Consider the following 14,159-nt stretch of genomic DNA (forward strand, 5'->3'; position numbering starts at 1 on the left):
ATTTATTTATCAATTTAATACCAAATATAATATAATAGTATTTAATCATGGTAAACGCTTAATAATATTTTTATTTATTGTTCAAGATGCTTTATCGATTTTTATAATCCATACTCTTATTTATTGAATAAACTAATGAATGTCGATATTTATCATGTTTAGATTCGAACGAGATATAATATAAATTTAATGAAAACAGGATTAAGGTCTAATTACAATTACAGCACATTATATTCACCTTAGTTATTACTATGTCATTAATTTGGTTAATCTAGGGGGAAAATGCGAATTATTAGATTTTTTCAAGTGGCTTAGTTGAAAACAGACAATCGGTAATGGATGGCATTATTGAACAACCAGGTTAAGAGATAACAAGCAAGTGTATATAAAATAATCGCTTTTTATTTCTTACTTAACTAAAATTATACGCTTCATATGAAATAATCAATTAAAAAAACTCCCAAACGTTATATTTCGATAAATTTTATTGTTTTAAGAAAATACACAAAAAATACATAAAATACACAAAGTCCCAAAACTAATTATGATGAAATACAATAAATGATATTTAAAAATAGTACGATAATGTATTAATGTTCCATGTCTGTATGTCGGTTTTTTATTGACTTTCTTATAGAGCTGTGTATTTTTTTAAATTAATATAATTACTATACAATTTTAGATGGTTGTGTAAAGATACACAACTATTTAAAATTATATATGATTGATACCTAGGTATTTGTATATATTATACGCATGAACAGACGTAGCAAACATAATGTAGAATACAAATAGGTACATTTAATTATTTTGGTACTGAATATTAAAACAATATTAATTTATTAGTTATTAATTTAGAAAAATATTTATAATAGCATTATTTAATAGAATCATTAGAAGTAGAATGTATAATTTTACATATTGAGATCGTAAACTTATATTTAAAAATCTACATAAAATAACGTAGTAAAATAATAATTAACATTAATCATTGTTCGGTTATTTGTCATGAAAATATAATGGACATTTTAAAGCATTAATTATTCAAGTAAATATCTATTATAGCATGTTTAAACCATTTTTTAGAAAATTGAAGGTGATCGCCCTGCACCGAGTAGAACACCAATTTATCACTATCAAGCATGGCTTTTAAGCCCAAACGATCCTATAAATAAAAATACTTATGAAAATCATTTCATTACTTTTATATTTATTGGTGAATTTTAAAACATTTCATATACAAACCTCTGTAAATAATCTACTCTGACTCAACATCTCAATCTCCTTAGCTTGTCCTGGTTTATAAAATCCAAACCATTCCGATTCTCTCGGCTGTACCATTGAATCTTGCTCAAATTTTACCATAACAAAATTTTTTAAAGACTGCAAGTTAAAAATATAAGTTTGATTTATATAGTTTTCATTGTTAATATCAGCAAGGAAGTGGCTGTGTTTTTTGTATAGATCTTCGTTAAGGGGGTCGTGCCAATATGTCGCTTGTACTAGCAAATTTTGAACCCAACTGAAAAAATATGAATATTATAAACACTGATAGCTGACAAATGTAAATATATAAATCATACTCGTAATAAGCTGCATGATTCAAAAGTCGTCTAATATAGTCACAAGATTCATGCTGCATCGCAAAGCATTTCGGTAATCCGTATACGCCTTGATGTTGTCCTCCTAAAGAAATTAGATTGATCATTGGCGGAATATTGCCACCACAACGCTGCAAAACTGCACGTCTAAAGAAAAAAATATAGAGCATTAAAAACATGTAAGTTATTTCAAAATATGTATGTATGTATTGCATATTTACAAAAATTGGCTGCCTTGAGAAAAGCCAATTGCGTTAAATCCCTGTGAGAGTTTGGGATCGTTAGCGAGTTGATCGCACACTAAATCAACTTGTTTATTTACTGGCATAAAGTAACCATTTTCTAAGTCTTCCGTTATAGAATTTCCGATTTTGATGGACTTCACATAAACGCCTTCTATTTCGGTTTCTAAAAACTCTTGGAAGGGTCCCAGACTGAATGGCAAACAGCAAGCGTCACCTATAAAAGCAAAAAAAAAAAATTTAGCATATTACTATTTGGTATTGAAGTAAAACATGTTCATATATGATCAAGGTTTACTTGTAATAAAATAAAGCACTTATATGCACTGATTAAAACGTATGTATACTTACAGTAACTATTTTTTCTGAATGCATAATTAAAAGCTCATCAAATAAATCGATTAGGAAAATAGCTAACAAATTATTTTTAAAAGCGATATTTGAAAATTAATTAACCTCATATTCACATACTTAGTTTTTTATGTGATTAAAAAGTATTTTATTTATAATATTGTTTTGTGTTATATATACCATTATATCACCTGCGGACTACTAAAAATAAGAGAAACATTTTGCTGACGCAGAAATAAAAAATATTATTCATACAGATTACGATCCGAATCGTCCGGCATTACTAGGGCGAATTTTAAGCATAGGCACTTAAAAAATATAAAAACAAAGCAAAACACACGTTTAAATAAATAAATGCACATTAATTAAAATAATAACATTGATCCATATTCTTTGATGCATAGGTTTTATATACTAAAAATGAGGTCATACGATAACCTTCGTTATTATTATAATGCAAATGACAAAGGAAGTACGTTATTAAACAAACTTACCCATTCCATGCCACATGACGATAGGGGTTGGATCGCTGCGACATGATTGGACTATGGAAAACGCAAATATTAACACAAAAACAAAACTATTTCGTTTCATATCTGAGAGCTAAGCGGGCGGCGGAGTCAAATGTCAATTTGAATGTAAACACGCTAAATGTGTGCGTCGGTAAAACAGGTTTCTATTCAGTTAGTCAATCATTGCGCTTGTGAACCATATTTTAAGACTAATATTTAAAAAAAATAGCACTTTTATTAAAATATTAACTGTAATATAAATTATTATTAGTAATCAAACCATAATTTAATAATAATAATAATTTAATAACCATAATAATTTTACACATACATATACAGGGATAAATTATTTAAGTTTGTTAACTCTTTGGACGCGTTAATCAAAAATTAATATTAAATTATTTTTTTTTAAAAAATGCAAATTTTACCTAGATAATTTTGTGTTTAAATGTTCTCATTTTTTAATTTTTACCTATTTAAAATGATATATTATGTTTATTCATAAAAAAAGTTTTTCTGAAAAAGCATTTTTTTACTGATTTTTGCGTAGAGATAAAAAAATCGATTGGGCGACTTTAGTCGATTTACGCGTTCAAAGGGTTAATATTAGTGTTAATTATAGAAAAATGTTATTTTTGTATGAAATATATATTTTTATTTTTAATTTATACAAAAATACATAAATAATTATAACTAAAAATAAATAAAATATCAGTTCATAAATTTAGCAATCATAAATTACATAATCTTGGTAAAAATAATAAGTCGGATTAAAAATACAATCATATTCCTCACTCTTACAGTCATTTTCAAAAAACAATTTTTGCCCTGAAACGTCATTTACCAGAGAAGACGCGGAGGTTTCTAGATATGGCGTACTGTTGACAGAATCTGACATGCTACCCTCTAGATATGGCGTATCATTTACTGGATAAAAGGGGCTGGTTACTGGACATGGAGCATCGTTTACCAGATATGGCGTATCGTTTACTAGATATAACGTATCGTTTACTGCACACGTTGTGTTGATTACTGAAAGTACTGGAGCCACTGTTACTGGAAATAGCCTTCTTCTTAAGATGTGATGATGCGGAGTAAGATCACTTTGAGAGTATTGATCGAATGGTTGGAAAACTCTGCTCGAAGGTGTCGGTCGTCTCGATCTCATAACTGGTTTTAATTCATAACATTTTTTCTTCCTTGGAGTCTTCATCACATAATCTTCACTGTTTCTATGACAAAAAAGTATATAATTATAAAATGTTCACATGAATATTAATTATTTTATTTACTTACTCTGTAGGCTTATATAATACATGGTTAATTGTCAAGGTAAAGGCTGTTATTATTAACACAACACAAATCAGGATAGAATATGAGTATTTAAAATAAGGAGAACAATTAATAGTGAAATTGTCCATTTTATCGCTGATTTTCAACAGTGGAATAGGTGTTCGCTCTTTAAAAACTAGGAGCAGAATGAGGGTCGAAAGTGGCAGAGCAAGCTTAATTTAATTTGTTATCAGTATTATACGGAAATCGCTTATCAGCTTATCACTTATTAGGGAAGCTTTCTCCAATTTCAAAGAATTTTGATAAAAAAAAGTTTTTAACTATGAATCATTTCGAAATACATTTAAGAATTTGGTTTTTGCACTTTCTCTTTTTCTAAGAACTGTATAAATAACGATTTATATAATTATTTAATATATTTAAAATAAAATATTTAACTGCTGGTATTCTATCTCAAAACCTAAAAATTACTTTACAAACACATTATTTCATTACTATATAAAATTTAATAATTTATATAAAGTATGAATTCATCGTAAATATTTTTTAATATTACCGTAATACAGAACAAGATTTAACCGGTAACTTTTTCAATATTAATATATATATCTTAAAACTTGAAAATACTGGGTATTTAATTAACTATTAATAATGCTGAATAAAGTATTACAGGTTTAATATTAATTTTGATTTATTAAAAATGGTGTTGTTTATAGTTGACTGGTCATTGTTAATTAATAAAATTCATTTATATATTTATCCATAATTAGCTATAATTAAATTTATATTCTTCAACGACAATTCAATTAAAATAATTTAAAACAGGTAAAAATGTTTAACAGGCCAATCCTCCTCCTTCGTTGCGTTTTAATTCTCTCCTCACATAATCCGCTTGCTTCTCGTTTAGTCCAAATTGAGGTAATTCCATTTCAAACTGTTCCATCCCACCGACGCCGACCAAATAACCGTTTAATCTAGCTGCTAGATGCGAGTCGTGTAACATTTCTCTTCCTTGCAATCCGATCTCTTTACACAAGTCCTTGTGACCTTGTAATCTATATTTTTGATGATAACTATAAGAAAAAATCGATTAAATAATATAATTTACTGTGAATGTTAATATTAGTAATTATAGCTCACTCTTCTGCAGGATAAAAAGGTCCAGCCGGTGCAATCTCTGTTCTCAACTTGACGTTTTTTTCATTTTCCATACGCTTATATGATTTTTCAGCAATTTCCTTTTGTTCTTCGCTATGGTACAATATTAAAGACATATACTGGAATAACAAAGTATAATTAAAAACTTGTATATAAAACATTTATATTACCATATTGAATTAATATAGTACCTGTCGCTTAACCTTAGTCAACAAACCATATTCGTGGTTGTTCCAAAATATGTCCAAAAGTTTATCATATGCAATTTGTTGTGGGTCAAAATCTATTTCTATTACTTCAGTGTGATCTCCACTAAAAGTATGGTTTTTCAGACATGTACTATAAATTATTATATAACATTAGTGAGTATATACATATTTCTGTAGTACGGATTTTTTGTTGTGCCTCCAGTGTATCCGACTCTGGTTCTAATTACACCTAGCTGAGCTCCGAATAGTGAATCATTAGACCAAAAGCAGCCCATTCCAAATGTGGCTTTTTCTACAGGTATGTCCACGTGATGAAGAAGAGAAATTCCCTATAAATTAAATGATAAGTTAAGATAAATGCAAATTATATAAATACTATAAATGCAAATTATAATTATATAAATAGCATTATATTATAAATAAATGAAATATTAAGTATCAACTTGTTTTAATTAAGTTAATATTAATTTATTTTATTTAATAATATGGTCCAGCCCTGAAACAGAATGAAAATTTAGTTCCCAAACTAGAAAAGGTTGCTTATGGCTGATATATACATACTTAAAAATCTTATATTGTAACCTTAAATTCAAAACTAAAATAGTAAAGGTGATTAAAATAGTAATCATGAAGGTACATACTTTTGGTTACAGTCAAAGAAAGTGCCTTAACATTTTCTAGAAGTTGCACCTTAATCTACATAATAGATTTTTAATGAATATGAAAATCTATACATTTATTGAATTACTTTATCTTTGTGGTAAAATCTTTTTGACCGAAAATATTTAAGTGCGAGCAGTTATATTAATATATGTTTTTAGTTTCTAGTGTATTTTTCAATTTATTTATACGTAATATTATAATATTGGGAAATATATAATAGGTAAACATTTATACATACAAAATAAATAGCATAATGATATAATATAACAATTAGTTTCTAAATAACTATCATTACTAGGGTTTTGCGATATTTTTTTTTTTTTTTTTTTTTTTTTTTATTATTACTAAAAATATTTATTTTTGCACATTCGCTGATATGCGTCTGATAGTGAATTAAAATTAAAGCGCAGATTCTAAGAACAAACTTTATTCAGTATATTGTCTTTAAATATGTTTAATTTCATCAATGCATTTGTACATGTTACACGGAATCGGTGAAATCGCTTATTGCGCGAAATGGGTAAAAAATTAGCAAATTCATGAAAAGTGCAAGCCCGTTGCTATATTCATGAATTAGGCAAATTATCTGCAGAATTGAACAGGAATTATTTGCTTTCGCGCATTTAGCAAAGTTGATAATAGCGCTCCGGTAGTGTTTTTCGTAACTAGACCAAGTGTAGACATTAACTATAGTGATGCTTATTTTTATTTAGAATGCCATAAAAACCTAGAACTAGTAATATGACGACGTATAAATTTTATGAACAATTATTTTCGCGATTTATATAGTGGGTGTATGGTCGACTTTTAATCTCTTATGGTGCAACAGGTTAGGTGCGATAGTAGCGCTCCGGTGATGTTTTTCGAAACTAGACCAAATGTCATTTGATTATATAAAAAGAAATCAATCTATAAATATGATGACGTATAAGCTTTATTAACAAGTATTTTGTACAGGTTATGTGCGAACGAGCGTTGGTTTGGATCTTTCAATAAACGTGACAAATTGGCTTAATGCAGATAATTTACATAATTCAGAAATGAAGGAACGGGGTTGCACTTTTATGAATTTGGCAAAAATATTGCTCATTTCGCGCAGTAAGCGATTTCGCCGATTCGGTGTAGCCTATATATGAAATCGTATTAACACATGCTCATAATAAATTAATTACATAATGACATTATGTAATTTTACGTGTGAACAATTAGGTAAAATCATGTTACCGAATACGATGTGTGAAGGTCATTCACGTTTAACCATATTTTCAATAACCAAGGCTACAATGTATGGTTTTATTTCGATTTTAAATCAAAATCCTACATATATAATATAATGACTCCATATTCCTTTTATTACATATTTCATAATATTCTCAATAAAGTAATGCACAAAAATTATGGCAGTCGATTTTACGAACATGTGTGCCCTTGACACAGTTTTTTAAATTTTGAGTAGCCTGAAAACTTGTATGAGTATGTTCAAGGTTGGGCAATTTTGTCGAGGTGAAGAATATCAATTGTATGTGGCTATCAGTAGGCTAACAATATATACATATTTACCAAACAATGAAGAAAGAATAGGGAAATATGTTTTAAAAGAAATAATCCTTATACACTACAAAAAATAAAGAAAACCTCTTTAGATTCCCAGGGCAATTTTTTAAATTTCGTTTTTGTTTTTTAAAAAAAGATATTTTAATATTCATAAATTGACATTTTTAAGTGGCAATGTTATTTATTCGCTCAAGAAAATATAAACTCAATATAAACCTTATTGAAGACTTTCAAAAAGTTAATTTTGAAACGCAGTAAGAATCGCTTGATGGATATTTTACCGATGGGAGCTTCACATGGCATGTGATAAAGATCTGATTTGCGGGAAAATTATTTTTTTAAGCAAGGCTGTAAGTTGTTTTAGTATTCAGCACTGAATATACTACCAAATCTTGGTGGAGAAGAAAATTTACTAGCACCTTGGATGAAGTCGGTGACTAACCTGAAAGACCTAGGTTTGAATCCTATTTGGACTCTACTATTTTTAATTTTTAATGATCGACAGGAATTAGTGATTATTATACAGAGTGATCCAGTTCGAATTTCTTATGTTAGCAGCAATGTAAAGCTGACAGCTGTCAATAATCATGCGTGTTCAAAGCGGCAAATGTTAGTTTGCGAAATTTAATCATGGAATTCGAAATACTAAAATTAGATATTAAAAATTAATTTGAAAATTATTAAAAATATTTATTCATAGTATTTAATTGATAATTTAGTATTTTTTTTATTTTATGAATGTAACATTTTTATAATAAAGTTTTTTTATTGTTTATCTTCAAGTTCATCTAAAACTGTTATTTGTATATTGTAATGTTCATTTAATACATATGGTAGGCAACTAAATTTAAAGCATTGAAAATAATTTAAAAAACTATTATTTATTTTACAATCGGTATTATCTTTTTATCCGATATTCATATTTCGAGTAATATAATTGTTTTTAAAATATACATATCACTACATTTGGGGTTTTAAGTTAAAAAATAAGTGATAATGTAATGTGCATATCTATATAAATTAACTCTTTATCATCACATATAAATCTGTCTACTTTTTAAAACTGTATTACATTTAAAAAAAAAAAAAATATAAAAAGGCACTACTGTATATGTATATAATAAGTTAAGTTATAAGTTAAAACAAATCAAAAAATACTAGCACTTTGTTACAAAACAGTGCATACAAAAATAATAGAAACGCAACGTTCACCACAAAAGAAAACCCATACTGACTGAATATATTTATTTTTTCATAGAATTCCTTAAAGTTTATTGCAAACACATGTGATTAAAACTGAACTTATTCAATGAGGTAAAGTGATACAAAATTCGGCAACCTGGGAGTTTTTCACATGTGGCAACACTGTACGGAAGAGTCATTACGAAAATAAAAACCAATACATATATTAAAACCCAAATCTTACATTTAAAATTGTTTATCTTTTTTCCAGAAATAGCACTATATTTCCTTGAATTATTTTTTCAATTTGACTTTAAATCTCATAAAAAGGTTGACGTCTGCAGACGTCCATAGCACTGGTGGAACATCTTATGTTGACGTCAACTAATGTCCGTAGCATCGAAAGGGTTAATTTTGATATTTAAAATTGACACACATTATCGCACAGATTGATCGGAATGCTAAGGTCAAGGTCAATTTGATTCAATTCAGTATTGTTGAGTACATTTTGGGTATTACTAGCATGAGTAAAAGATAAACGAGATTTATGATAAATACGTGCAGTATATTTATTTGTATTTTCTATATTATTGTAGTGTTATTAAGCTCATACGTAAAATTAAAAGTAATTGTGTAAGTAATATTCTATTTAGGAAATGCCAAATACCAATTAACTTAATTATTTATTTTTAGACTAATCTGACGTGACATATTAGTTTGTTAAACTTGAGAAAATTTTATTTAATACTATTTGAAAAAAATAAGAAAAAGGAAAAATAAAATTCGATTATTTTTTTGATAAAAACTATTAAACATGCAGTGGCGTTGGTATTATTAATCTTATCGGTATTTTTATTTCTTTATTTATCGAGTAAAAGTTCTTGGCTAGTTTCTATTGGCAAAAATTATAAATTTATTGATGTAAAAAAACTGTAAAATTGCACTCTACTTATATTTTTGTCTATTTTTTGTTTTATTTTTGGATTAACTTTCAATATGATATTTTTCAGTGTTCGGGTTTTTATATTTCAACGTTATACTAGAAGTTTCGCGCCTGCTCTCTTTTTCGATTTCCGATTTTTCATTCCCGTTTCACAAAGAGCAGTTCCATATACAACATTGTTCATGCAGTTAAGCCCCTAGCAAAACTTTTTTTCATTTTTTTAAACGAATTAATCAGTGACAACAGATTACATACCTTTGATTTTAAGATATATTTCAAATTATATGGAATCGATCATTGTCCCCTGGGTACTTTACAATTGCGCTATTGCGAATACATGATTTGATTATAAATGTAATTTAGCGTTGTTTATATTTTAATTTATGCAATAAAAAAATCGAAAGCAAAATTATGTGTAACGGTATATTATATTATAATTTTTACATAATCCATTTTGATGGATTCTATAATATAATTGCGCATACTCACATTAGCGTTCGGCGGCTTCATGGCTGATCTAAGCTTTGAGAATATGTTAAACATATATATAAACACGTGATATGGGCGAAGAGTCAGAATAAGACACAGTTTGCGGGCGACCAGCGACGCAGGCCACGAGGCACTGACAATCGGCAACACAATCCGCATAGTCAACTTTATTTTCGATAAACACAATATATTGCGCAATTTAATCGTTGTGGCTGTCGCCATCTCACGGCAAAGAAGTTAAGTTAATTTAAATTTAGTATGTTCTTTATTAACGTTAAATTTAACGTTAAAGTTAATTAAACGTGACAAAATCAGTTTCAAAATTATTATTTAAATATACGTTTGTTTTCATGGGTGGTGCATATTAATCATTTTTTACTAACTTATTTTTATTGTAATAAAAGTGTCAGAGCTTCTAAGTTTTCTATAACAATTTATGTACGTGTCTATATATTTTTCTATATTTGTCACAAACTTTTTGGATGTAATACGTTTTTAATAATATAAAGTACCTAACCTAAGTTATTACCTTAATCTACAACATTTTCAGCTTCTTAAAATTCATAGTCGAGATTATTAGGTTAATTATTTATAGAGGAAAGGTTAACTAAAACTTCTTTGCGGATCTGTTATTTTTAATTTAAAGATTTTTCAATTTTCACACCAATTTCGGCGGGTCATCGAAAAAGATTTTAAATACAATTTTAACTTATAACTAATTACCAGTTTTTTCAATTACACTAGTCGCGGCATTTTTGTTCAATGTTGAGTGCTGTAGCTAGCAGCGGACGACTGTTGTGCAGATTTTAAACTGAACATTTGGTGCCCCCAGTTTCTTTGAGGTAGGTGTCACAGCAGTAAGCACCTGAATGCAGATCATTAAACTTCTTGGACGGTTCGTTTCTTAATACATGTTTATGTAGCTTATGCGTATACTTAAACGGTAAACTTTTCAATATTTTGTATTATTAGATAAAATGGTGGCAATTTCGTTTAAATTAAATCAGATATGTTGACAAGTGTTTTATTTTTTAATAATACACTATTATAAGATGATAATTGATTATACTTGAAAGTACGAAGTTTTATCTACAGTAACAGTCTGCAGGCACTTTAAAAGTTATATATCTAGTATATGGTATATGTAACATAAACGCTTTGATAATTTTATCGCTTTGGATAGGAGATTGTGAAAGTCAATAGGATATTACAGGTATTTATATACCCATGATAGAAAAACATAAATAATTAATTAAAATTACAATGAAATAGAAAAGTTATTTTACACGAAAAAATTTGAATTTTGTAGCATATAGATTCTGCCGCAAAGAACACGCTCGAATGAATGTATAGTAAAATATATTGACTAGGTCTTATATTGGAAATTCAACTGTCTCGAGTTTAGAGATACATGCTTATTTTCAGAATTTGTAATATCTTTTTTTTAATTTTAATCAATCCTAAATTTGGATCTTCATTAAATTTATTAAATTGAACTAAGAGTTCAAAAATAAAAAAATGTCCCTTTATTAAATACGTTTTTATGATATCTTGAAACACTTCTACACTACTTTAAATATCTATTTTTGAATCCAAATTTTTAGTCATTTCAAGATAAATGTAACTCTGAAAAGGATTTTTTTAGGAGGCGTTTACGTATTAACATCATTATCAATATGGCTAATAGCTATTTTAATTTGTGTTTTTTAATCATAATATGTATTTTAAATATATTTTATATTGCAACATACATATTTTTTTAATGTATTTCTTCACATATTTGCAAAATAAGGAGTGGAGTTAATTTCTAAATTTCTTAAAGTTCAATATCTAAATTAATATCTTAATTTTCTAAATAATCACATTGAAACAAACTATTTAGCAGCAAATTCTATGTAAAAAATGAAACATGTAAACTGGTTAATTATTAATTCTATCAGTATATTTATAAGTCAGATAACAGATTCTTGATGTGGTGATGGTATTATAGTTTGTACATGCATATTTATGTACGTGTATTATATTAAAAAAAAGCAAATGTAATATTTTTATTTTATTTCATAAATACAATAAATCTAAAATATACAACAAACAATCATCATAGTAAATAATTTATTAAATTTTATTTATATTAGATAATGCATAATAATTTTTCAAAATGGAATGTAAAGTATTGCTTCAGAATGCAATTGACTATCGATTATTATAATATTTTTTAAAACGTACACTCTAAAGGTGGAAATTTTCGTCATAGTGGCAATAATAGGCAAACAGGATTAATTCATAAAAAAATAATTAAATTTGCTTGGAGCTTGCAATTGAAACAAACGTATTCGAAGTAACCAATACTATGATATAAATATGATAAAACCATATGATAGGCGTCAAATTTTACAAACATGCAATATTTGAATAAAATATCTAATAATTGTAATTAAATATAATAATTAAGCATGTACAAATAAACACTAATCAATAGTTATGGTTTTTTAATTAACATTTTACAAAGCATATACAATATATAAATAATACCGATATTAAAATACTGCAATTGATTTATACCAATCGTTAAAGAAGTTGCTATTGACACATGTATAAGATATGAAAATAAATACATTATGTCTAATGAAAAATATCTTTCCTTTAAGCACCCAGAAGAAGGCTCCTTTAACATGTTCCCAATCATTTCATTTTGATCCAACACATTCAAAGTATGTTCATTAATAATAGTATTATATAAACACATCTCATTTATTACTTAAAAATATATTATCAGAACATGAAAATTATGGTTTTGACGAATCACATCTTAATTATTTATAAATTTTAAACATTAACACTTTTTAAATTTAATTTTGAACGAACATTTATATTAGACATATACATATGTTAAACAAAAAAAATGACTGAATGGGTTTTTTAATAATTATTAATAAATTATTACTGGATTAGATATGTAAATATTATTACTATAATTTACGTATATTCACTATAAACATTGGATTGAGAATGAAAAACATTGATCTAACATTAAGACTCTAATTTGTTATTACATAATATACACAATAGGTTTTAACAATAACTCATACAAAAATATAAACTTAAGGCACAAAAAGATGATTTACATAAATAATATTTAATAACAGTGAGTATGATTGTTATACCTCTAAATTAAAACCTCAAAAAATAATTTCAGTCAATCTTAGATTTAATAGATTGATTGACAAAGCGGCGCAGAACGATTCATATATAATAATAATATGAGAAACAGATATTTATCACTATTCTAAAACATGCCTCAGAGATAACGATATCTCAGTTAACAAAATATTCTCAAATATTATCACATAATATATCGTCTATTTTGGAAATACTTCAATGAGAAATACACACACACACACTTAAATATTTTAAAAATTATTAACAAGTTGGTCATTTCACAACACACATTAGGCAAATAATTATTACAGCTGTGTTTTGAGCACAGCAGAGATGCAGGTACTATTGATATATTGCTGTCTCGTGTGAGACCAAGGCAAGGAATAAGGAAGATTAAGCAATAAAGTCTTCATGTTTAAAATGAGTCTTTAATGCATAAACATACCAGCATTTTAAGCTCTAAATCGTATCACACACATTCCTAAAAATATATTAATGGAAATAATAAATTAGCGGCACGTCGAATATTTGCACAAGTCGTTTCTGAATAAATGCTTTGGGAATATTTATTATTAAATGCAAGATCGTTTAATGATTATATGGACATGTAAAAATAAGGCACAAATGCTGCTACAAAAAATTACAAATACGATTTTTGATAAAACTTTGAACAAAAATGGACAATGGTGATATTAAAATTTCTTTTTGTAGCAATATTCGTGCCTCAATGATTGAAATAATCATTATTGATAATGTGCAAATTTTTGAGACATCAATCATCAGTCTTGACAATTTATTCGTAA

At 27.1% G+C, this 14,159-nt stretch overlaps 2 protein-coding genes across 3 annotated transcripts; both read right to left on the reverse strand.

Annotated features, from left to right (window-relative positions):
* Positions 1-467: 467 nt before the first annotated feature.
* Ppt1 (Palmitoyl-protein thioesterase 1) lies at positions 468-2,884 on the reverse strand. The gene is made up of 5 exons (XM_088197858.1): positions 2,689-2,884; positions 1,823-2,060; positions 1,584-1,748; positions 1,246-1,522; positions 468-1,165 (listed from the first exon to the last, which is right to left on the reverse strand). Exons 1-5 carry the CDS (start codon positions 2,786-2,788, stop codon positions 1,037-1,039), a joined length of 909 nt encoding a protein of 302 aa, XP_088053984.1. The 5' UTR covers positions 2,789-2,884; the 3' UTR covers positions 468-1,036.
* Positions 2,885-4,752: 1,868 nt separating this feature from the next.
* Positions 4,753-10,405, reverse strand: MsrA (methionine sulfoxide reductase A). 2 transcript variants are annotated; one of them, XM_088197502.1, is made up of 5 exons: positions 10,198-10,405; positions 5,532-5,695; positions 5,349-5,469; positions 5,140-5,276; positions 4,753-5,072 (listed from the first exon to the last, which is right to left on the reverse strand). In XM_088197502.1, the coding sequence occupies exons 1-5, from the start codon at positions 10,354-10,356 to the stop codon at positions 4,835-4,837; spliced, it is 819 nt and encodes a 272-aa protein (XP_088053628.1). In that variant the 5' UTR covers positions 10,357-10,405; the 3' UTR covers positions 4,753-4,834. The 2 variants fall into 2 exon arrangements, with proteins under 2 accessions (XP_088053628.1, XP_088053629.1); XM_088197503.1 differs by having other exon boundaries at positions 5,547-5,695; positions 10,198-10,387.
* Between the last annotated feature and the right edge of the window lie 3,754 nt (positions 10,406-14,159).

This window comes from Plectrocnemia conspersa, unplaced genomic scaffold (assembly GCF_051122295.1).
Source record: "Plectrocnemia conspersa isolate PC_06_02 unplaced genomic scaffold, ASM5112229v1 ptg000011l, whole genome shotgun sequence".
NCBI lineage: Eukaryota > Metazoa > Arthropoda > Insecta > Trichoptera > Polycentropodidae > Plectrocnemia > Plectrocnemia conspersa.

Coding starts and splice junctions, on each gene's coding strand:
- Ppt1 (XM_088197858.1), bottom strand. CDS start 2,788: ATGAAACGAAATAGTTTTGTTTTTGTGTTAATATTTGCGTTTTCCATA. Junction 1,749..1,822: donor TCTCAAGGCAGCCAATTTTT/GTAAATATGCAA, acceptor TTTTTTCTTTAG/ACGTGCAGTTTTGCAGCGTT. Junction 1,523..1,583: donor AATCATGCAGCTTATTACGA/GTATGATTTATA, acceptor ATATTTTTTCAG/TTGGGTTCAAAATTTGCTAG.
- MsrA (XM_088197502.1), bottom strand. CDS start 10,356: ATGCGGATTGTGTTGCCGATTGTCAGTGCCTCGTGGCCTGCGTCGCTG. Junction 5,470..5,531: donor AATCCGTACTACAGAAATAT/GTATATACTCAC, acceptor CCATACTTTTAG/TGGAGATCACACTGAAGTAA. Junction 5,277..5,348: donor TGACTAAGGTTAAGCGACAG/GTACTATATTAA, acceptor TTGTTATTCCAG/TATATGTCTTTAATATTGTA.